Source organism: Oncorhynchus mykiss, chromosome 1 (assembly GCF_057628025.1).
Source record: "Oncorhynchus mykiss isolate SJ-2025 chromosome 1, ASM5762802v1, whole genome shotgun sequence".
NCBI lineage: Eukaryota > Metazoa > Chordata > Actinopteri > Salmoniformes > Salmonidae > Oncorhynchus > Oncorhynchus mykiss.
In genome coordinates, this window is record NC_143022.1 from 15,864,895 (window position 1) to 15,890,000 (window position 25,106).

General features: G+C 41.9%; 1 protein-coding gene across 3 annotated transcripts in view; it reads left to right on the forward strand.

The window, feature by feature from the left end:
- The window catches only part of LOC110486505 (rab GTPase-activating protein 1), a 141,351-nt gene that overhangs the window by 109,858 nt on the left and 6,387 nt on the right, over positions 1-25,106 (forward strand). For all 3 annotated transcript variants that reach the window (XM_090186337.1, XM_090186380.1, XM_036947621.2), the window contains 4 exons: positions 11,920-12,012; positions 22,270-22,485; positions 22,610-22,693; positions 23,039-23,110. In XM_090186337.1, the coding sequence (XP_090042463.1) occupies positions 11,920-12,012; positions 22,270-22,485; positions 22,610-22,693; positions 23,039-23,110 (465 nt within the window). The remainder of the gene's footprint in view (positions 1-11,919; positions 12,013-22,269; positions 22,486-22,609; positions 22,694-23,038; positions 23,111-25,106) is intronic.

Below are 25,106 nucleotides of genomic sequence, written 5' to 3' on the forward strand. Positions count from 1 at the left end.
CTGCAGTCGTTTTTTTATTTTTGTTCACATTGTTTCGTTTTGAAACTTTTTTGGGGAGGACACGCAGTGTGTGACGTATGCAGACTGCGGGGGCAGTTAACACATCGAGTCATTGTGGTTTGTCTGACAGCTCCAACACTTCCTCACACATACTGAAACACACAGTTGGAAGTGTGTGCATGTGTGTTGGTGTGTGTAGCCATCTCCGAGTGTGTCTAAACCAAACTTCATCTTACTAAGACCGAAGGGAGTGGAAAATAATACCGGGAGTGCAACCCAAGAGGAGCTGGAAATACGCCACGGATTGGAGGACAAACAAATGGAGGAAAGGAAGAAAGGAGGAATACCAGCCTGGCAGTTCTGAGGAAGAGGGGGAACGAAAGACACACTATCCTCCTCACAACACGCTTGAGAACACCAAGCATCAGAGGGAGAGAGAAATACAACAGGTGTGTTGTTCTGCAGGGCTCCTCCCTCCCTCTCTCCATCACACCCTCCCTTAGGGGCGTGGCTTGTACCTTGAGTGACTGTGAAAGAGGCCAGTCACTCCTCAGGCTCTCTGATAGACCTGTTGACTCCTCTCTTCCTCTCCACTCCTCTCTTCCACCCCTTTACTCTTTTCCACTTCATCCACCTGTGGAATTGACTGCCCTGTGCCAAGATGATGGAAGAGATCTCTATCACGGTGGCGTACGATGCCCACGTCATCAATCAGATCTGTGAGGAGGATATCCTGGCTAGCCTGGTGGCCCTCTCCAAGCCTCCCAAACCTGTGGTAGGTCTGTCCCTCCTCAGTCCTGGCTACTTTGGCAACTCAACTCTGTTCATGCACTATTTTACTGCCTGAGAATGGCTAAAGGAAACACTGCTTTCTTTTTTTCAGTAGCGAGAACTATCCTTCCTGCTGTCTTGTAGATTGTAGCGTGTGCGTTGACACACTGAAATACATTAGTATTCACATTTTAGTTATAGTTCAGTGGTTGTCAGTGTGTTCTCATGGAAATCTTTTCCCCCTCTCCAGTCAGCTTAACCTCAGGATACTAATGAAATTACAACTGTCAGTTTGTTTATATTAAAGATGGATTACTCTTCACCCAGCATGCATACTTGTGTGTATGTTTGAGGTTGGTCATCGAAGTCAAAACACGACCCAATTTTTCCTGAAATGGCTGTTTTGAATCCTTAGATAAGTGCAGTCATTTCAATATTCCAATTCTTTCAGCCAGGTAAGGCAGGCACCATTATGCCACAGAGCTAGCCAATATTCCCCCTGTGCACAGTCTGTCAGGTCTAGTCGAGAACACTGTGCTTGTCTCAGATTCACAACATGCATTTCCTATCAGCTGGGCTCAGTTCTATGGCTACTTCTCACATTAGGTCATCATCACACATTGAAATTCAAATCAAGAACCATTTTCAACACTCTGAATTGAGTTGCAATGGATTTGTTGAATTGCAATTGACCCCAACATTGACATACATGTTTTTTGTAATGTCTATATGAGCGATAATGTGTTCTTTCTTACACGTGGGCACTGTGCATACATACGCACGTGCCTTAACTGTGTATTCTGTGAGGGTCTAGTATTGAACAGGAATGTATAACATTGTACTGTAATCTTTAACTGTTGTGTGCCTGTGGGTTATAGCCGGCTGTTGTACTAGAAAGGAGTGACTGTACATAGGTTATCACTGGAGAGCTGAGCCTCATGAACACTGGCATATTCTAACAATGGCTCAAGGTTAGCTTATACTTAGGCTATGTCCCAAATAGAACCCTATTCCTTATATAATGCAATACTTTTGTTCATTAGTACATTACTTAGGTCATAGGGTGCCATTTAGAACTCAAGACAGTCTGTTTTGGTTCTCATTGCTCTACATAGCCCCCAGCTGTCACTGCCTCCAATATACACTGTACAGTTGAAGTCGGAAGTTTACATACACCTTAGCCAAATACATTTAATCTTAGTTTTTCACAATTTATGACATTTAATCCTAGTAACGATTCCCTGTCTTAGGTCAGTTAGGATCACCACTTTATTTTAAGAATGTGAAATGTCAGAATAATAGTCGAGAGAGTGATTCATTTCAGCTTTTATTTCTTTCATCACATTCCCAGTGGGTCAGAAGTTTACATACACTATATTAGTATTTGGTAGCATTGCCTTTAAATTGTTTAACTTTGGTCAAACGTTTCGGGTAGCCTTCCACAAGCTTCCCACAATAAGTTGGGTGAATGTTGGCCCATTCCTCCTGACAGAGCTGGTGTAACTGAATCAGGTTTGTAGGCCTGCTTGCTCGTACACGCTTATCAGTTCTGCCCACAATTTTCTATAGGATTGAGGTCAGGGCTTTGTGATGGCCACTCCAATACCTTGACTTTGTTGTCATTAGGCCATTTTGCCACAACCTTGGAAGTATGCTTGGGGTCATTGTCCATTTGGAAGACCCATTTGCGACCAAGCTTTAACTGATGTCTTGAGATGTTGCTTCAATACATCTACATAATTTCCCTACCTCATGATGCCATCTATTTTGTGAAGCGCACCAGTCCCTCCTGCAGCAAAGCACTAACACAACATGATGCTGCCACCCCCGTGCTTCACGATTGGGATGGTGTTCTTTGGCTTGCAAGCCTCCCCCTTTTTCCTCCAAACATAACAATGGTCATTATGGACAAACAGTTCTATTTTTGTTTCATCAGGCCAGAGGACATTTTTCCAAAAAGTACAATCTTTGACACCACGTGCAGTTGCAAACCGTAGTCTGGCTTTTTTATGGTGTTTTTGGAGCAGTGGCTTCTTCCTTGCTGAGCGGCCTTTCATCTTCACAAGATCCTTTGCTGTTGTTCTGGGATTGATTTGCACTTTTTGCACCAAAGTACATTCATCTCTAGGAGACAGATCACGTCTCCTTCCTGAGCGGTATGACGGCTGCGTGGTCCCATGGTGTTTATATTGCGTAATATTGTTTGATCATTGGTTTTAGTGAGCGACATTAGAGGGCTATCATTAGCTGTGTTTTATGGGCCTGTTAATAGTCATAAAGGGAAATGCTGATGGCCTATATACAACTTCAATGGAAAAAGTGAGGGTGAAATAGTGTCATCTTCTGCCACTTTCAAGGCTGTCTGTGGTCAGATATGACTGAATGTGCGAGGGGAAGAATGAGTGTGTTGGGGGAAGAAGAGGACGGGGGCGAGTGGGCTGGAGGGGGAAACCTTGTGCCTTCTTTTCCAGAAGGTTCCATATTATGTTGTCATCTGAAATCAAAACTGTAGGGGTGTATGGAAGCTTTGTGTGGTTTTGTTTTTTGGCTCTTGCTCTTTCTCTGCAGGTCAATTTTGCAAGTCACTTCACACCTTCGAGAGACGGTTGGGCTACTCATCAGCTCTCGCTCTCTCTCTCTCTCTCTCTCTCTCTCTCTCTCTCTCTCTCTCTCGCTATCTCTCTCGCTTTCTCTCTCGCTATCTCTCTCGCTCTCTCTTGCTCTCTCTTGCTTTCTCTCTCGCTATCTCTCTCGCTCTCTCTCTCGCTCTCTCACACACACATGGACAAGCTTCTATGGCATATTCTTTTTCAGATGAAAGCTATTTCATCAGCAGTATTTCTTTCTCTCTATTTCTCGACTTCTCTCTTTCTCCTTTTCATATTGTTTTCAGATAATGGCTCCTAGGGCGGTGACAATACCATGGCAAAAATGAAAACATCAGGCAGACCAAACTCTTTGGTTCTTTAAAATCCTGCAGTATGTAACATTGTGTTCTGTTGCTTGAAAATAAATATATGTGACTCTTGATGACAACATTATGATGTTTGTTTCCAATATTCAGGGTGTTTTCCTAAATAAGACAAATCTGCTTCCTTTTTTTGGTTTACTTGCCATGATACTAACGGGTGTTGCGATACTGGTATAATGCCGGCCCTAATGGCTCCCTTCTCTCTACCCTTCTCCCCTCTCCTCCCAGAACTTGTGTTGGTATCTTTCCAGGGCGTCACACACTTAAACACACACTTGTGTTCAGTCGTCAGGAACAGAAGGGCCGAGGGGGATGGAGGGTCCTTTCGTAAAGTTCCTGTTGTTCACTGGGTATAACCAAGGCCAGTGGAGCATAAACAATGCTGATAGGCTATCTTATCAACCACACACATCTATTAGCCCTTTACAAGTTACAAAATACAGCATGGAACAGGTTTGACTGCTTCTTGAACTGTTTATGGATTCCTGTCTGTAATAATACATTACATCAGGACTGGTGAGTTCATGGTGTCCATATATGTTCTAAGACACTGGGCCTAGCATGCTATCAGGCTAAGAACAAACAACATGGGCAGATGGCTTGCTAACAATGGAGTATCTGTATTGTGGGTAATTGATAACCTAGGGGAGGTATATTTGCCACCCCGGTCCCACAGGGTAAGGGTCAGGTGTACATTATTCATGGCTAAGTAGGCTAGTGAAGAAAGAAGGTAATGTCCAGGCAACAGGCTGTTTAGTATCCTCATTATAAACCCAGTGCAATATGTCTTCTTTATAAACCCAGTGCAATATGTCTTCTTTATAAACCCAGTGCAATATGTCTTCTTTATAAACCCAGTGCAATATGTCTTCTTTATAAACCCAGTACAATATGTCTTCTTTATAAACCCAGTGCAATATGTCTTCTTTATAAACCCAGTACAATATGTCTTCTTTATAAACCCAGTACAATATGTCTTCTTTATAAACCCAGTACAATATGTCTTCTTTATAAACCCAGTACAATGTCTTCTTTATAAACCCAGTACAATGTCTTCTTTATAAACCCAGTACAATATGTCTTCTTTATAAACCCAGTACAATGTGCCTTCTTTATAAACCCAGTACAATATGTCTTCTTTATAAACCCAGTGCAATATGTCTTCTTTATAAACCCAGTACAATATGTCTTCTTTATAAACCCAGTACAATGTGCCTTCTTTATAAACCCAGTACAATGTGCCTTCTTTATAAACCCAGTGCAATGTCTTCTTTATAAACCCAGTACAATGTCTTCTTTATAAACCCAGTGCAATGTCTTCTTTATAAACCCAGTACAATATGTCCTCTTTATAAACCCAGTGCAATGTCTTCTTTATAAACCCAGTGCAATGTCTTCTTTATAAACCCAGTGCAATGTCTTCTTTATAAACCCAGTACAATGTCTTCTTTATAAACCCAGTGCAATATGTCTTCTTTATAAACCCAGTACAATATGTCTTCTTTATAAACCCAGTACAATATGTCTTCTTTATGAACCCAGTACAATATGTCTTCTTTATAAACCCAGTGCAATATGTCTTCTTTATAAACCCAGTGCAATATGTCCTCTTTATAAACCCAGTACAATATGTCCTCTTTATAAACCTACAGTAAGTAGTACAATATGCATATTTTTACTCCATTCCATGCAGGAAATATACAACATTGGCCTCATGACACAAGGCAATAACAGAGCAACTTGTCACAAACCAGTGTTTTCATCCCAACCACCACCTATTGTGTGACTGTACCCTTGAGAGCCTCTTGACGACTCCAGTCACTGTATAACTATGGCACACAGGAAAACCCACCCATACTCTCTCTTTCTGTCTCTCTCATCTCTCTCTATCTCCTATCAGGCTCTCATCTCGCTTTATCTCCTGTCCCTTTCTCTAAATTACATTTCAATTTAAGGGGCTTTATTGGCATGAGAAACATATGTTTACATTGCCAAAGCAAGTGAAGTAGATAATAAACAAAAGTGAAAAACTTTTTTTACAGTAAACATTACACTCGAAAAAATTCCCAAAGACATTTCAAATGTCTTATGTGTAAATAGTTAAAGTACAAAAGGGAAAATAAATGAACATAAATATGGGTTATATTTACAAAGGTGTTTGTTCTTTACTGGTTGCACTTTTCTTGTGGCAACAGGTCACAAATCTTTCTGCTGTGATGGCACACTGTGTTATTTCACCCAGTAGATATGAGAGTTTATCAATGAGTTTGTTTTCAAATTCTTTGTGGGTCTGTGTAGTCTGAGGGAAATATGTGTCTCTAATATTGTCATACATTGGGCAGGAAATTAGGAAGTGCAGCTCAGTTTCCACCTCCACCTTGTGGGCGTGTGCACAAAGCCTGTCTTTTCTATGCTCACAGAGTCTGTAGTTTGGGCCAGTCACAGTGGTCAGGTATTCTGCCACTGTGTACTCTCTGTTTACGGTCAGTCACAGTGGTCAGGTATTCTGCCACTTTGTACTCTCTGTTTACGGCCAAATAGCATTCTAGTTTGCTCTGTTTTTTTATTAATTACTTGACACATTGTAAAAAAATATATTTTTGTTTTCTCATTATTTGAATTGGTGAATTATGTTGCTGTCCTGGGGCTCTGTAGGGTCTGTTTGTGTTTGTGAACAGAGCCCAAGTACCAGCTTGCTTAAGGGACTCTTCTCCAGGTTCATCTCTCTGTAGGTGATGGCTTTGTTATGGAAGGTTTGGGAATCGCTTCCTTTTAGGTGGTTGTAGAATTTAACGGCTCTCTTCTGGATTTTGATCATTAGCGTGTACCGACCTAATTCTGCTCTGCATGCATTATTTGGTGTTTTACATTGTATACTGAGGATATTTTTGCAGAATTCTACATGCAGAGTCTCAATTTGGTGTTTGTTCCATTTTGTGAATTCTTGGTTGGTGAGCGGACCCCAGACCTCACAACCATAAAGGGCAATGGGTTCTATAACTGATTCAAGTATTTTTAGCCAGATCCTAATTGGTATGTTCGTTTTGATGGCATAAAGGCCCTTCTTGCCTTGTCTCTCAGAATGTTAACGGCTTTGTGGAAGTTACTTGTGTCGTGTCTTTGGCTATGCCGGATTAAGTAATATGACATGCTATTCTATAAAATCCTTTCTCTGTAATTAATATTACCTGATTGAGCTTATCATGTAAATATAATTAACTAGAAAGTCGGGGCACCACAAAATAATATTTATAGAGCAGTTATCTTCCGAATAAACTCTTAAAGACCTATTAATATTTTACATCAATAGCAGTCAATATTAATTGTCACCTTATTTCAGTCTCATCTGAAAGTTGTAAATTCTTGGTTATCTTCACGAACCCTGGCTAACAAGTTGAATCAGCAATACAAAATTGGGTTTAAATATTTATTTACTAAATACCTAATTAATCAAACAGAATTACATATACACAGAATGAATCATACCTTGATTACAAATGATGTCATAAAGGAAAACGTCCCTAGCGGACAGAACAGATATGACAGCCGGTTACACAAAGAAAAGGGGAGTTGGGTTTGAGTGAAAGAGCTGGAAGACTGAAGAACAAATCGAGAAGCGATGTCTCTATCGTAAATACAGGATCTTATGCATTCTAAATTACCGCCCATTTGGAAAAGGAAAATCCAAGGAATATTTACTCTGAGCTGCGCTTCAATAGGTTGGTTGTAGATGCTGGTCTTATTGGCCAACAGATCTTCCTGTCCTCGGAAGAAAGTATCTGGTGGTAAATTGGCTTTCAAGGCTTTATATAGGAAGGGAGAGGAGGGCGTGTTTCATAGTTTATAACCAATGTCTCTTCACGTGGGCGGGCCACTGAGTCAGGCCTAATTCACTCATGAAAACCCAATTCTCACATCTTAGAAGCTAAAATCACATTTCATCCCCTCACAAATAATTTCATATTCAAACACTTAAATTGCACAACAATTCCATGTGAATCTGATAACTATAATGTGTAGACTTTCCGCTGTACCGTTTATGTCATCCATCATTGATGAGAATGTCTCAGATGACAACCGAACTGACATCATATTCATTAAGTACCAACGCATATGTTGAACTGGTTGGATTACCAAAATATGGTTCATTTCCCCCCACCTTCTGATGTTCCCAGAATCTCTATGTTAACCAAGGGATTTTCAATAGTCACATCAGTAGGGTAGAGAGAGGAAAAAAGGGGGGAGAGGTATTTATGACTGTCATAAACCTACCCCCAGGCCAGCATCATGACACCTGTGGCGCTGATGTTTAGACCGAGGTATGTATAGTTTTTATGTGTGCTCTAGAGCAATGGTGTCTAGATGGAATTTGTATTTGTGGTCCTGGCAACTGGACATTTTTTGGCACATCATTATCTTTGTCTTACTGAGATTTACTGTCAGGGCCCAGGTCTGACAGAATCTGTGCAGACTATCTAGGTGCTGCTGTAGGCCCTGATTTGTTGGGGACAGAAGCTCCAGATCTTCAGCAAATGGAGAATTGACGAAAGATTCTAGTAGGGTGAGGCCAGATGTTGCAGACTGTTCTAGTGCCCTCGCCAATTCATTGATATATATGTTGAAGAGGGTGGGGCTTAAGCTGCATCCCTGTCTCACCCCACAGCCCTGTAGAAATAATGTTTAACCGCATACTTGTTTGTGAATATGGATTTTATAATGTTGTATGTTTTTCCCCCAACACCACTTTCCATCAATTTGTATACAGACCCTCATGCCAAATTGAGTCAAAAGCTTTTTTGAAATCAACAAAGCATGAGAAGACTTGGCCTTTGTTTTGGTTTGTTTATTTGTCTATTAAGGTGTGCAGGGTGAATATGTGGTCTGTTGTACGATAATTTGGTAAAAAGCCCATTTGACATCTGCTTACTACATTGTTTTCACTGAGGAAATGTATGAGTCTGTTAATGATAATGCAGAGGATTTTCCCAAGTTTGCTGTTGACGCATATCCCACGGTAGTTATTGGGGTCAAATTTGTGTCCACTTTTGTGGATTGGGGTGATCAGTCCTTGGTTCCAAATATTGGGGAATATGCCAGTGCTGAGGATGATGTTAAAGAGTTTAAGTACAGCCAATTGGAATTGTGGTCTGTATATTTGATAATTTCATTAAGGATACCATCAACACCACAGGCCTTTTTGGGTTGGAGGGTTTGTATTTTGTCCTGTAGTTCATTCAATGTAATTGGAGAATCCAGTGGGTTCTGGTAGTCTTTAATAGTTGATTCTAAGATTTGTATTTGATCCTGTATATGTTTTTGCTCTTCTTTGTTATAGGGCCAAAAAGTATGGATAAACCACTTCTTCAATCATCTCCATTTTGGATAGATAACTCTTTGTGCTGTTTGTGTAGTGTTTTCCAATGTTCCCAGAAGTCGTTAGAGTCTATGCTCTTCAGTTACATTGAGCTGTTTTCTGACATGCTGTTCCTTCTTTTTCCGTAGTGTATTTCTGTGTTGTTTGAGTGATTCACCATAGTGAAGGCCTAGGCTCAGGTTTTCAAGGTCTCTGTTTTTGCTTGGATGGGTTGCTGAATTTCTTTCTTATGTTTTTGCATTCTTCATCAAACCATTTGTCATTGTTAATTTTCTTAGGTTGTCTGCTTGAAATTCTTAGCTTTGATAGGGAAGCTTAGAGGTCAAATATACTGTACAAGTTGATACCTTCACTATTACAGTGAAATGCTTTTTCCAGAAAGTTGTCTAAAAGGGATTGAATTTGTTTTGTTTGGTTTCCACACTACTTTTCTTCCATCTATAGCATTTCTTAATATTACTCAGCTCCTTTGGCTTTGATGCCTCATGATTTGAGTATTGCTCTGTTCAAGTAGACTGTGATTTTGCTGTGATCTGATAGGGGTGTCAGTGGGCTTACTTAATGCTCTGAGATCCTCTGGATTGAGGTCAGTGATAAAGCAATCTACAGTACTACTGCCAAGAGATGCGCGCTATAGGTGTACCTACCGTAGAAGTTCCCTCGAAGCCTACCATTGACTATGTACATACCCAGCGTGCGACAGAGCTGCAGGATTTGTGACCTGTTTTTGTTGCTTATGTTGTAGTAGTTTGTATTATTATTATACATTTTTTTAAACCTTTATTTAACTAGGCAAGTCAGTTAAGAACAAATTCTTAGTTACAATGACAGCCTACCCCGGCCAAATTCGGACAACGCTGGGCCAATTGTGCACTGCCCTATGGGACTCCCAATCACGGCTGGTTGTGATAGTCTGGTTGTGCATATGGGGGAGGGAATGCTGTCACCTCCAGGTAGGTGTTTGTACCCCTGTGTGCTGAGTGTGTCAGGTTCTTGTTCAGTTCTGGCATTTAGATCACCACAGACTAGTTCATGTCCCTGGGCCTGGAAATGATTGATTTCCCCTTCCAGAATGGAAAAGCTGTCTTCATTAAATTATAGGGATCCTAGTGGGGGGATATAGGTAGCACACAGGAGGACATTTTTCTCTGTTGTGATCATTTCCTTTCGAATTTCTAGCCAAATGTAAAATGTTCCTGTTTTGATTAATTTAATAGTGAGTTAGGTCTGCTCTATACCAAATTAGCATACCCCCTGAGTCCCTTCCCTGTGTCACAGCTGGTAGTTTGGTGGATGGGACTACCAGCTCTCCCTCTCTCTCTCTCCTGCACTTGCCCTTTCTTTTTTACTCATCTCCCTCTGTCTTCCCTCTTTCTCAGCCAGTGAATTCCTATCTTCCTCTCTTCTGTCTCTGCTCTTGCTCTTCCTTCCCCTTCTGTCTTCTTCAAACAATGAGCTCCCATTTACCCCCCTCTCCCTCCCTCTCTCATTCAATTTAAGAGCTTTATTGGCATGGGAAACATATGTTAACATTGCCAAAGCAAGTGAAGTAGATAAAATACAAAAGTGAAATAAACAATAAAATTGAACAGTAAACATTACACTCACAGAAGTTCCAAAAGAATAAAGACATTACAAATGTCATACTATGTGTATATATACAGTGTTGTAACGATGTGCAAATGGTTCAAGTACAAGAGAGAAAATAAATTAACATAAATATGGGTTGTATTTACAATGGTGTTTGTTCTTCACTGGCTGCCCTGTTCTTGTGGCAACAGGTCACAAATATTGCTGCTGTGATGGCACACTGTGGTATTTCACCCTCTCGTCTGTGAGCTTTTATCTCTGGTGGAATCAGCCAGTGAGCTGACCCCCCCCCCCCCCCTCTCTCTCGTAGGGGCCTCTGGTGGCTGGATCCATTAACAAAGCCCCGCCCCTCTGTGGCTTGTTTTGCCCCAGACAAACCTGTAAACCACATCCTAGCAGCAGGTGCCATGGCAACGCCAAGGGCTGAGCCACCCTAGGATACAATTTCCTTAGGCACAGATCTGGCTGGCATAGAGAGCCTTGACTAAATGTGTTGTCATGTTTTGAAGTGTTAAAAAACACTGGTGTTATCTTGGTAGTTCTGACTTTCGGCTTTTTGAAGAGGTTTCTTCATGAAACTTGTACTGCCTGTTGTTCAGCTCCTGCTGTGTTTATTGTGCTGGGGAAATGGGGGTAGAGTGGTTAGCTGGAATGTAAATCAACAGGTGAACATGATGTAAACTACTCTGCACAGAGTAGTCGGGTTTTGAGGTGTGTCTTTGGGGGATGTGTGATGTCACTGCTCTCAGGAGAGACAGACGGCAGCCATTTTGTGCCAAGGCTAAAGGCATGTAACAGTTAATACATTTCTCTAGTAAAAGCAATAGTGAATAGTTAAGTGTACATTGATGCAGTTCTAAGAGGAGTGTTTAAACTGTTCTGTTTCTGTTCCATCAGTCGGGTGATGAAAGTGATAAGATATGCTGTGGAAACCCTAGTTTTGCCTTCAGTTAGAAGGTTGCTACATTGCCAGCTCACCGGGATCTCAGTAAACTGAGCTTTGCATTACATCCATTTGGAGAAACAGAACTGGCTGAATGTTTTAGTCCTGTTTGTCTCCCCATTGCCATCTAGTGGTTTAGATGCTCTTTCACACTAGAAGGCAAGCTGCTGTAATTTATGGTAAGATAGATCCCACATGGCTGTGGTTGCACCTTTTAAGACAATTCCATCCAACAACAATCACTCAGCTGTCCTCCTGTCACCCCTCCAGGTTCCCACCAAGAAGCTGAAGAAGTTTGAAAAGGAGTACCAGACCCTGAGAGAGAGCCAGCTGCAGCAGGAGGACCCCATCGACCGCTACCAGGTAAGAAACAGACTACCCACAATCGTGTCTTACCCACTGCTCTTGAATCAGATTACTCTACCCCCAATATGGCAGATGACACAATATCTGACCCTTTATCAGTGGTTAGGGGCCTCACTTCCCCATTGAGCCACTAAATTCCCATAGCTAGAGTTACTTAGGCGGGCCCCCTCACTGCGCTTGTATACCTCAAGAATTGGATCTCTGAAAATGGGTTGTTTGTAAATATAGATGATACTTGGGGCGGCAGATAGCCTAGTGGTTAGAGCATTGGACTAGTAACCCAAAGGGTGCTAGATCGAATCCCCAAGCTCACAAGGTAAAAAAAAAAGATGTTGTTCTGCCCCTGAACAAGGCAGTTAACCCACTGTTCCTAGGCCGTCATTGAAAATAAGAATTTGTTCTTGACCATGCCAGGCCCCTCCCTCCAGTCTCTGCTCAGGTCTAGACCACATCAGGGCCCCTCCCTCTAGTCTTGTAGACTATGCCAGGCACACACACTCAGTGAAGAGAAAGGGGTAGAGCATTTTTGTAATGAGTGAAAGATATGGAAGAGGAAAGAGCTTTCCCCTCCTGACTATTGGAATTATTCATAGGGATGATTGGGAATAATGTAATCCAATACAATCCTAACCTCATCCTGTTAGTCTCAGATATCCCTGACCTTGGAGCTACAGTACGTATTCCTTCAGCTTTTCTCTGACTTTTCCAAATGGGGGGTAAAAAATGTTCTGAGCAGGGTTCTCTTCAGACAGACAACTCTCCCACCAAGTTTGAGTAGGCAGGGCTTAAAATGCTCAGGAAAAATATTCCCCTCTGAAACAGAGACGTACCCAATGCACACACAGATAGCTAGGCTAGTCAGGGAAGGATGACTGACCCCCCTGGAATGAGATGAACACATCCTCATGAATAATTATGCCACATAAATCATATACATTTTCATTATGTTATAACCTTTCTACACTAAAAGGAGGGACATATTAGATGACTCCAACCTGAAAAACGTTACTATCTTCAAGTGACTAGTAGTTAGTTACCTAGCGTTGTTCAGCCCATAGTAACTTAGACATCTGGCTAGTAGATTTACCTTGCTCGCTAGCCATTAGTAATGGGCTCGCTAATCAAATGTATGTTTTGGTTATGAGTTAGCTAGTGAGCTAGCTCTAATTTACTAATGTAAAGAAAACAGAGCATGTACAAAAATCACTTTATTTTATAGGATGATATAGCTTAATGGTGCATGAAGCAGACACGGTATGCCTTTAAGTTGAGTGGAGATGTACATGTTTTTGTCCTCTTGTTCCTTGGTACAGTGGAACAATTCTTGTTGGGCCGCTGCAGCATGATTCCGGATAGCGGACATCCTGTAAACAGTGAACGAGCATGTAGATGTCTATGGGACCGTTTCAGACTGGATCTGACATTTTGAAATATCTTTCTTATTAAAAACTGAATATGCATATTATAACAACCCCACAACCTCCATCCTCATAATCTGCATAACTCCCTGATTTGGCTCTAACCTTCACAAACCAGGTGTGCAAACAGTGGTGCCAGTGAGTGGCTCGATTGTCTTTAGTCGGCTGTGCAGCCTCAACCCAGTATGCGCGCACAACGCCTTCGGGTATGAAATTGAAAATGTAAATTTGAGTTGGGAATATGTATTATAGAGACTTTTTGCACATTGGCAAGGTGTCACTGAGATGTTGATCCTTGGCCTACATATGCCAATGTAGAACCTAGGCTGATGTCGCGGCAACGTTTTGCCAATGAGAAAATTCTCTTTAAGACATATTTCTGATGTATTCGGTGTCCATCGAGCCATCGAGATGTGCTTCATCAGGGAAAGATGTCCTAAAAAATACTGCATTGTATGCTGGTTTTCAAGCGTTCCCTCTAATCAAAGATCAATTTACTTTAGACCTGTGGATCCAGGTGTTTGTGCAGTCAGTGCCATAAATAAATAAAGTGCCAGGGAAAAGCCAGTCTCACTCTTTCTTACCCTGTCTCAAATCAAATCAATCAAATATAACACCTTACAGTGAAATGCTTACTTCCGAGCCCCTAACCAACACTGCAGTTTCAAAAAATACAGATTAGAATAAGAGATGAAAGTAACAAGTAAAAGAGCAGCAGTAAAAAAAATATATATATACAGTGCCTTGCGAAAGTATTCGGCCCCCTTGAACTTTGCGACCTTTTGCCACATTTCAGGCTTCAAACATAAAGATATAAAACTGTATTTTTTTGTGAAGAATCAACAACAAGTGGGACACAATCATGAAGTGGAACAACATTTATTGGATATTTCAAACTTTTTTAACAAATCAAAAACTGAAAAATTGGGCGTGCAAAATTATTCAGCCCCTTTACTTTCAGTGCAGCAAACTCTCTCCAGAAGTTCAGTGAGGATCTCTGAATGATCCAATGTTGACCTAAATGACTAATGATGATAAAAACAATCCACCTGTGTGTAATCAAGTCTCCGTATAAATGCACCTGCACTGTGATAGTCTCAGAGGTCCGTTAAAAGCGTAGAGAGCATCATGAAGAACATGGAACACACCAGGCAGGTCCGAGATACTGTTGTGAAGAAGTTTAAAGCCGGATTTGGGTACAAAAAGATTTCCCAAGCTTTAAACATCCCAAGGAGCACTGTGCAAGCGATAATATTGAAATGGAAGGAGTATCAGACCACTGCAAATCTACCAAGACCTGGCCGTCCCTCTAAACTTTCAGCTCATACAAGGAGAAGACTGATCAGAGATGCAGCCAAGAGGCCCATGATCACTCTGGATGAACTGCAGAGATCTACAGCTGAGGTGGGAGACTCTGTCCATAGGACAACAATCAGTCGTATATTTCACAAATCTGGCCTTTATGGAAGAGTGGCAAGAAGAAAGCCATTTCTTAAAGATATCCATAAAAAGTGTCGTTTAAAGTTTGCCACAAGCCACCTGGGAGACACACCAAACATGTGGAAGAAGGTGCTCTGGTCAGATGAAACCAAAATTGAACTTTTTGCCAACAATGCAAAACGTTATGTTTGGCGTAAAAGCAACACAGCTGAACACACCATCCCCACTGTCAAACATGGTGGTGGCAGCATCATGGTTTGGGCCTGCTTTTCTTCAACAGGGACAGGGAAGATGGTTAAAATTGATGGGAAGATGGATGGAGCCAAATACAGGACCATTCTGGAAGAAACCTGATGGAGTCTGCAAAAGAACTGAGACTGGGACGGAGATTTGTCTTCCAACAAGACAATGATCCAAAACATAAAGCAAAATCTACAATGGAATGGTTAAAAAATAAACATATCCAGGTGTTAGAATGGCCAAGTCAAAGTCCAGACCTGAATCCAATCGAGGTGCAAAACTGATAGAGACATACCCCAAGCGACTTACAGCTGTAATCGCAGCAAAAGGTGGTGCTACAAAGTAATAACTTAAGGGGGCTGAATAATTTTGCACGCCCAATTTTTCAGTTTTTTTATTTGTTAAAAAAGTTTGAAATTTCCAATAAATGTCGTTCCACTTCATGATTGTGTCCCACTTGTTGTTGATTATTCACAAAAAAATACAGTTTTATATCTTTATGTTTGAAGCCTGAAATGTGGCAAAAGATCGCAAAGTTCAAGGGGGCCGAATACTTTCGCAAGGCACTGTATGTACAGGGGGGGGTACCGGTACAGAGTCAATGTGCGGGGGTACCGGTTAGTTGAGGTACTATGTACATGTGGGTAGAGTTAATTAAAGTGACTATGCATAGATGATAACAGAAAGTGGCAGTGGTGTTGTGGGGGCGGGGTCAATCCTTTGGGTCTTTGTAGGAGCATTAATTTGAGTGGCGACCGGCTGACTTGGGTCTCTCTGAGCTTTCATTGTCTGTCGTCATCCACATCACTGTGGCTGTAGATGAGCTGTCACAGCATCGTCTTGAACGCTGCCTTGTTCATCTTCAATGTCTCCTACAGCAGAAGAAATGGAGAAGAGAAGATTGAGGGAGACATTAGAATGTACATGTGCTGGGGGCCATGATGCCCATGCTAAAAGGCAAGTAGGTGGGCATCGCCATGGCACCTCCAGGGACCTCAGCTGCTGTGTATGTGGGCAACTTTTGTGAAGGTGTGGTATGGTTACTATTGGCTTAGCTAGGCTGCAGGCCTATGAAGGCAGTGCACACTAGTGCGTCAACTGACTCCGACAGTTGAACTTTAGGTGAGGAAGAATGTTTTAGTCCTACCGGAGTTACTCCTTTAATCTATACTGAACAAATATGTAAACGTAACATGCTAAATGTTTGTCCCATGTTTCATGAGCTGAATAAATGATCCCAGAAATGTTTTATATGCACAAAAAGCTTATTTCTCTCAAATGTGGTGCACACATTTGTTTACATCCCTGTTAATGAGCATTTCTCATTAGCCAAGATAATTCATCCACCTGACAGGTGACGTCAATAAGCTGATTAAACAGCATGATCATCATAACACCATGTGCTGGGGACAATAAAAGGCCACTCTAAAAGGTGCAGTTTTGTTACACAACACAATTCCATAGATGTCACAAGTTTTGAGGGAGCGTGCAAGTGGCATGCTGACTGCAGGTATGTCCACCAGAGCAGGTTTGGTACGTGTATGTCAGCGCATTCCAGTTCCCGCCAATATCCATCAACTTTGCACAGCCATTTAAGTGGCGTGTGTACAGCATTCCACAGGCCACAATCAACAGCCTGATCAACTCAATGCGAAGGAGATGTGTCGCGCTGCATGAGGAAAAGGGTGATCACACCAGATACTGACTACTTTTTAACCTCTTAAAAATGCTATCTGTGACCATCAGATGCATAACTGTATTGCCAGTCGTGTGAAATCCATAGATTACGGTCTAAAGATTTCTTTATGTGAGCTGTAACTCAGTAAATCTTTTAAATTGTTACATGTTACATTTATTTTTGTTTGGGGTTGTATTTTCTGGTTTGGGGTTGTTCAAGATGATTAGTGGTACCTGTAAATACCGTTTTCTATACTATTCTACGTTTTCTATACTACTCATTCACTTAATGTTTACATATCTTGCATTACTCATCTCATATGTATATACTGTATTCTATTCTACTGTATATGTATTATACTATTCTACTGTATCTTAGTCCGTTCCGCTCTGACATCGCTCGTCCATATGTATATAGTCTTAATTCATTCCTACTTAGATTTGTGTGTATTGGGTATATGTTGTGTAATTTGTTAGATATTACTGCGCTGTTGGAGCTAGAAACACAAGCATTTCACTACACCCGCAATAACATCTGCTAACCATGTGTATGTGACCAATCAAATTTTGATAGGCTATTTGTTAGTCAACTTGACTATAATTAGATCTATGCCGCTTCTGTTCTGTCATTGCATGTTGCCCTAGAAGATTAAATAAACCCTAGCTCACCAGAATAATGTAATAAATTGATAGAATGACTGCTTCAACCTAGTTGACATCTGTAAAGTTTTCATAAAGAGTTTCATCTCTGCTTGTCTTGGGCAGGGAAGACACTTAGAGACTTGCAGGGAAGACACTTAGAGACTTGGGAAAAAATGCAATATTAATATCATTTTCATACCAAGATGGTATAGCAGTCAGACGTCTTTTGTCCTCGTCTTGTCGTGTCCCGTGTATATATATATATATATATATATATATATATATATATATATATATATATATATATATATATATATATTTACATCTTTCTTCGCATATCTTTTATATTTTTTTTCCAAAAACTCAACTTCAAAACACTCTCCTGCAACCCTCCTCACCAATTTAAAAAATATATATATATTATTTACCTGGCCAGAAGCTAGCCAGTTCACTTGCCAGAAGCTAGTCAGTTTACTGGCTAACGTTAGTATTCAGCTAACTACGGTTTGTGGTCATCAGCTATCCTTTAGCTCGAAAAGCTATCGCCAGTTTTGAACAACACAACTCAGACCAGAACATACCGGACCTATTTTTCTCTCCATATTCCCGGATTTCAACCGAAAGCTCTGGACATTTACACCTGGATCTTGCAGCTAGCTAGCTGCTATCCATGCGACTATTGGCTTACGTCGATCCCGGAGCAAACATCAATTGTTCTGGAGCTAGCCAGCTGAAGACTTCCATCAGTCACTCCTGGGCTACAATCACCTATCCGGACCCGTAAACACGGGCACCCTCAAATATATCATCCTAACCAACTTGCCCTCTAAATACACCTCTGTTGTTTTCAACCAAGATCTCAGAGCGATCACTGCCTCATTGCCTGCATCCGTAATGGGTCAGCGGTCAAACAACCTCCACTCATCACTGTCAAACGCTTCTTGAAACACTTCAGCGAGCAGGCCTTTCTAATCGACCTGGCCGGGGTATCCTGGAAGGATATTAATCTCATCCCATCAGTAGAGGATGCCTGTTGTTTTTTTTTTAAATGCCTTCCTCACCATATTAAATAAGCATGCCCCATTCAAGAAATGTTGAATCAGGAACAGATATAGCCCTTGGATCTCTACAGACCTGACTGCCCTAAACCAACACAAAAACATCCTATGGCGTTGTAGGATATGCAACTTTTCAGGGAAGCTAGAAACCAATATACACAGGCAGTTAGAAAAGCCAAGGCTAGCTTTTTCAAGAAGAAATTTGCTTCCTGCAACACAAACTCAAAAAAGTTCTGGGACACTGTAAAGTCCATGGAGAAGAAGAACACCTCCTCCCAGCTGCCCACTGCACTGAGGATAGGAAACACTGTCACTACCGATAAATCCAATATAAATGAGAATTTCAATAAGCAATTTTCTACGGCTGGCCATGCTTTCCACCTGGCTACCCTTACCCCGGTCAACAGCACTCCACCCCCCACAGCAACTCGCCCAAGCCTTCCCCATTTCTCCTTCTCCCAAATCCAGTCAGCTGATGTTCTGAAAGAGCTGCAAAATCTGGACCCCTACAAATCAGCTGGGCTAGATAATCTGGACCCTTTCTTTCTAAAAAATGAATTGTTGCAACCCCTATTACTAGCCTGTTCAACCTCTCTTTCGTGTCGTCAGAGATTCCCAAAGATGGGAAAGCAGCTGCGGTCATCCCCCTCTTCAAAGGGGGAGACACTCTTGACCCAAACTGCTACAGACCTATATCTATCCTACCCTGCCTTTCTAAGGTCTTCGAAAGCCAAGTTAACAAACAGATTACTGACCATTTCGAATCCCACCATACCTTCTCCGCTATGCAATCTGGTTTCAGAGCTGGTCATGGGTGCACCTCAGCCACGCTCAAGGTCCTAAACGATATTTTAACCGCCATCGATAAGAAACAATACTGTGCAGCCGTATTCATTGACCTGGCCAAGGCTTTCAATTCTGTCAATCACAACATCCTCATCGGCAGACTCAATAGCCTTGGTTTCTCAAATGATTGCCTCGCCTGGTTCACCAACTACTTCTCTGATAGAGTTCAGTGTGTCAAATCGGGGGGCCTGTTGTCCGGGCCTCTGGCAGTCTCTATGGGGGCCACAGGGTTCAATTCTTGGACCGACTCTTTTCTCTGTATACATCAATGATGTCGCTCTTGCTGCTGGTGAGTCTCTGATCCACCTCTACGCAGACGGCACCATTCTGTAGACTTATGGCCCTTCTTTGGACACTGTGTTAACAACCCTCCAGACGAGCTTCAATGCCATACAACTCTCCTTCCGTGGCCTCCAATTGCTCTTAAATACAAGTAAAACTAAATGCATGCTATTCAACCGATGGCTGCTTGCCCCTGCTCGCCCATCTAGCATCACTACTCTGGACGGTTCTGACTTAGAATATGTGGACAACTACAAATACCTAGGTGTCTGGTTAGACTGTAAACTCTCCTTCCAGACTCACATCAAACATCTCCAATCCAAAGTTAAATCTAGAATTGGCTTCCTATTTCGCAACAAAGCAACCTTCACTCATGCTGCCAAACATACCCTCGTAAAACTGACCATCCTACCGATCCTTGACTTCGGCGATGTCATTTACAAAATAGCCTCCAATACCCTACTCAATAAATTGGATGCAGTCTATCACAGTGCCATCCGTTTTGTCACCAAAGCCCCATATACTACCCACCACTGCGACCTGTACGCTCTTGTTGGCTGGCCCTCGCTTCATTCTCGTCGCCAAACCCACTGGCTCCAGGTCATCTACAAGACCCTGCTAGGTAAAGTCCCCCCTTATCTCAGCTCGCTGGTCACCATAGCAGCACCCACCTGTAGCACGCGCTCCAGCAGGTATATCTCTCTGGTCACCCCCAAAACCAATTCCTCCTTTGGCCGACTCTCCTTCCAGTTCTCTGCTGCCAATGACTGGAACGAACTACAAAAATCTCAAACTGGAAACACTTATCTCCCTCACTAGCTTTAAGCACCAGCTGTCAGAGCAGCTCACAGATTACTGCACCTGTACATCTATCTATCTACCTGTACAGCCCATCTATAATTTAGCCCAAACAACTACCTCCCCCTACTGTATGTATTTATTTATTTTGCTCCTTTGCACCACATTATTTCGATCTCTTCTTTGCACATTCCTCCACTGCAAATCTACCATTCCAGTGTTTTACTTACTATATTCTGTTTACTTCGCCACCATGGCCTTTTTTTTGCCTTTACCTCCCTTCTCACCTCATTTGCTCACATTGTATATAGACTTGTTTATACTTTATTATTGACTGTATGTTTGTTTTACTCCATGTGTAACTCTGTGTTGTTGTATGTGTCGAACTGCTTTGCTTTGTCTTGGCCAGGTCGCAATTGTAAATGAGAACTTGTTCTCAACTTTGCCTACCTGGTTAAATAAAGGTGAAATAAATAAAAAATTCAAGTTTTCCAAATTACATCAGCTTAACCGGTTTTAAGGAAATTAAAAGCTGTAAAAATCGCCCAACATGTTTTTGATAAGATTTCATTTTGGCTTGATGCATATTTTGTTTGAAATACTATCAGCTTTAATGATGCTGATTAACATAGACAGCACCTTAACTGTGCATTCATTCTCTCAAGATGCAGAAATAAAAAAAGCATATTTCTCCACTCCAGTTGGAGTCAAAATGTATATTTGGTGTATCATTTTACTGCAAGAAATGCATAATTCTGAAGGAATTAACATTATATTAGGCTATGTGAGAGGTTATAGACCTAAAGTCCTTGTCCAAATTTCAGTTACTATTCCATTTAACCCATCTGAACAGTATCTCTGTGCACAATGGGTTGTGACTGTTAAATGTGTATAGCACCTCACAATGATCACACATAACACTGCGATCATCCTCTTTTACTACTTCACCAGACATTAGGCTACTGGCCCTCCTTCTATTGATTTTCGACTCTCCATTTCGCAGTTTTCTTCTTATTAATTAAACTCAGACGTTGCCCTTTAATCCTCAGTGGATCAACGTTAACTTTTTCATCCCAGGTTTTCAAAAGTATTTGTCAGTTTGCGTGTATTTGTCAGCTGATGTGTATTTGTCAGTTGCCGTGTATTTGTCAGTTGCCGTGTATTTGTCAGTTGGCGTGTATTTGTCAGCTGATGTGTGTTTGTCAGTTGGTGTGTATTTGTCAGTTGGTGTGTATTTGTCAGTTGGTGTGTATTTGTCAGTTGGCGTGTATTTGTCAGTTGGCGTGTATTTGTCAGTTGGCGTGTATTTGTCAGCTGATGTGTATTTGTCAGTTGCCGTGTATTTGTCAGTTGGCGTGTGTTTGTCAATTGCCGTGTATTTGTCAGCTGATGTGTATTTGTCAGTTGGCGTGTATTTGTCAGTTGGCGTGTATTTGTCAGTTGGCGTGTATTTGTTAGCTGGCGTGTATTTGGCATGCTACAGTTAGGCCCTAAAGCTGAGGCTACACACTAACGCCAGATACAGAGAATAAAATATAAACCTCAGTGTATCCTATAGATATCAACTGCACAGTAATTAGACATTCATGGATTTTTAATGCATCGTTTTCTCTTTATTCAACCCACCCACACTTCATCCACACAATATTTCATGACCCTAAACCCACCTGCCCTTCGGATATGACTGCGGGTAATGAGTCAACCTGCACATCACTAGTGTGTGTGTGGTTGTGTACTTTTTGGATGGAAAATGTACTTGCTACGGCTGTGATATGTGGTTGTCTCACCCAGCTATCTTAAGATGAACGGCTAAATGACTAAAATGTGAAATGCAATGTGTGTGTTGCTCACAGAGGGAGAACCGTCGGCTGCAGGAGGCCAGCATGCGTCTGGAGCAGGAAAACGATGACCTGGCCCATGAGCTGGTGACCAGTAAGATTGCCCTCCGGACCGACCTAGACCAGGCGGAAGACAAGGCAGACGTGCTGAACAAGGAGCTGCTCTGCACCAAACAGCGCCTGGTGGAGACGGAGGAGGAGAAGAGGAGGCAGGCGGAGGAGACGGCACAGGTTACACAGCTCACAGTCACACACATGCAAGTGCTTTGGGAGAAGAGAAGCCCAGGTGACTGAAGTAGCAAGTGTTTTACGATCATAGCTAATGTGTGGTTGCCATCTTGCCGTGTCTGTCCAGATTAAAGAGGTGTTCAGGAGAGAGCTGGAGAAAGCAGAGTCAGAGATCAAGAAAACTACAGCTATCATCACCGAATACAAACAGGTAGGATCCAGAGACACGTAAGAGAGGAGAACAGTGTGTGTATGGTCTACGTCACAACCTTGCCAGTAGCTGATTAGCTTTGTGTGGGTGGGGAGATCGGTGCTTCTATGATGTTTGGTTTTTCACCTGCGATATTCTCTGGAAGCAGCAGCACTATTTCATGTCCAAGATACATTTCCCCTCGGGAGAAATTCGATCCTAATCCTACGATGTCCCCTAAAATCCCATTCAATCCTAATTGAGATGCGTCTTCTGTATGTTCTGGTTTATCTGAAAGGTCACTGAACCTGTCCAGGTAATATGTAGTAGCTTAGTAAACACGCAGTCCTTCCTGTGTGTTCACAGATCTGTTCTCATCTCAGCACCAGGCTAGAGAAGCAGCAGGCTGCCACCAAGGAGGAGCTGGACATCATCAAGGTAGGACAGGATCTGTGTATGGCATCTGTCATGTCATTATTATTAGGTGGTATGAAGAAGGGTTCTAGTAGTGTTGGAATAAAAGCCCATCACTGCTGTGGCGATAAAATGTCTTTGTCCGTAATGCTAATGTGGTTATGGACTCATTGCAAAGGAAAATGGAAATATAATATATTTCAGTGTGTCTGTGTAAGTATACATCTTATTACCATCTTACTCTTACATCTTACTATATATAGTATTTATGTTGTGTATACATACTTTATCTTTTCATTACCATTACATTACATTCTGGACACACCTACTCATTCAAGGGTTGTTCTTTATTTTTTTACTGTTTTCTACATTGTAGAAGTGAAGACATCACAACTATGAAATAACACATATGGAATCATGTAGTAACCAAAGTGTTTAAAAAATCTTCAAAGTAGCCACCCTTTGCCTTGATGACAGCTTTGCACACTCTTGGCATTCTCTCAACCAGCTTCATGAGGAATGCTTTTCCAACAGTCTTGAAGGAGTTCCTACATATGCTGTGGGAACTCCTTCAAGACTGTTGGCTGCTTTTCCTTCACTCTATGGTCCAAACCATCTCAATTGGGTTGAGGTCAGGTGATTGTGTTGACCAGCTTATCTGATGCAGCACTCCATCACTCTCCTTGGTCAAATAGCTCTTACACAGCCTGTAGGTGTTTTGGGTCATTGTCCTGTTGAAAAACAAATGATTGTCTGACTAAGCTCAAACAAGATGGGATGGCATATTGCTGCAGAATGCTGTGGTAGCCATGCTGGTTAAGTGTGCCTTGAATTATAAATAAATCACAGACAGTGTCACCAGCAAAGCACCCCCACACCACCTCCATGCTTCACGGTGGGAACCACACATGCGGAGATCATTCGTTCACCAACTCTGTGTCTCACAAAGACACGGCGGTTGGAACCAAAAATCTCGAATTTGGACTCCTCAGACCAAAGGACAGGTTTCCACCGGTCTAATGTCCATTGCTCGTGTTTCATGGCCCAAGCAAGTCGTCTTCTTATTGGTGTCCTTTAGTAGTAGTTTCTTTGCAGGAATTCTACCCTGAAGGCCTGATTCACACACTCCTCTGAACAGTTGATTAACTTTCTCTTTGCTTATTTGAGCTGTTCTTGCCATAATATGGATTTGGTATTTTACCAAATAGGGCTATCTTCTGTATACCACTCCTACCTTGTCACAACACAACTGATTGGCTCAAACGCATTAAGAAGGAAGGAAAGAAATTCCACAACTTTTAACAAGGCACACCTGTTAATTGAAATGCATTTCAGGTGACTACCTCATGAAGCTGGTTGAGAAAATGCCAAGAGTATACTTTATATATAGTCTTTATGTTGTGTATACTTACACTATTTATACAAAAGTATGTGGACACCACTTGAAATTAGTGGATTCTGCTATTTCAGCCACACCTGCTGCTGACAGGTGTATAAAATCGAGCACCAAGCTATGAAATCTCCATTGACAAACTTTGGCAGTAGAATGGCCTTACTGAAGAGCTCAATGAATTTAAACGTGGCACCGTCATAAGATGCCACCTTTCCAACAAGTCAGTTCATCAGATGTCTGCCCTGCTAGAGCTGCCTCGGTCAACTGTAAGTTCTGTCAAGTGGAGATGTCTAGGCGCAACAACGACTTAGCCGCGAAGTGATAGGCTACACAAGCACACAGCGCGGGAATGCTTAGTGCTGAAACGTGTAATAATCATGTGTCCTCGGTTGCAACACTCACTACTGAGTTCCAAACTGCCTCTGGAAGCAACGTCAGCACAAGAACTCTTCATCGGGAGCTTATTGAAATTGGTTTCCATGGCCGAGCAGGCGCAGACAAGCATATCTCCATGTGCAATGCCAAGCATTGGCTAGAGTGGTTTAAAGCTTGCCACCATTGGACTCTGGAGCAGTGGAAATGTGTTCTTTGGAGTGATGAATCACCTTTACCATCTGGCTGTCCAAC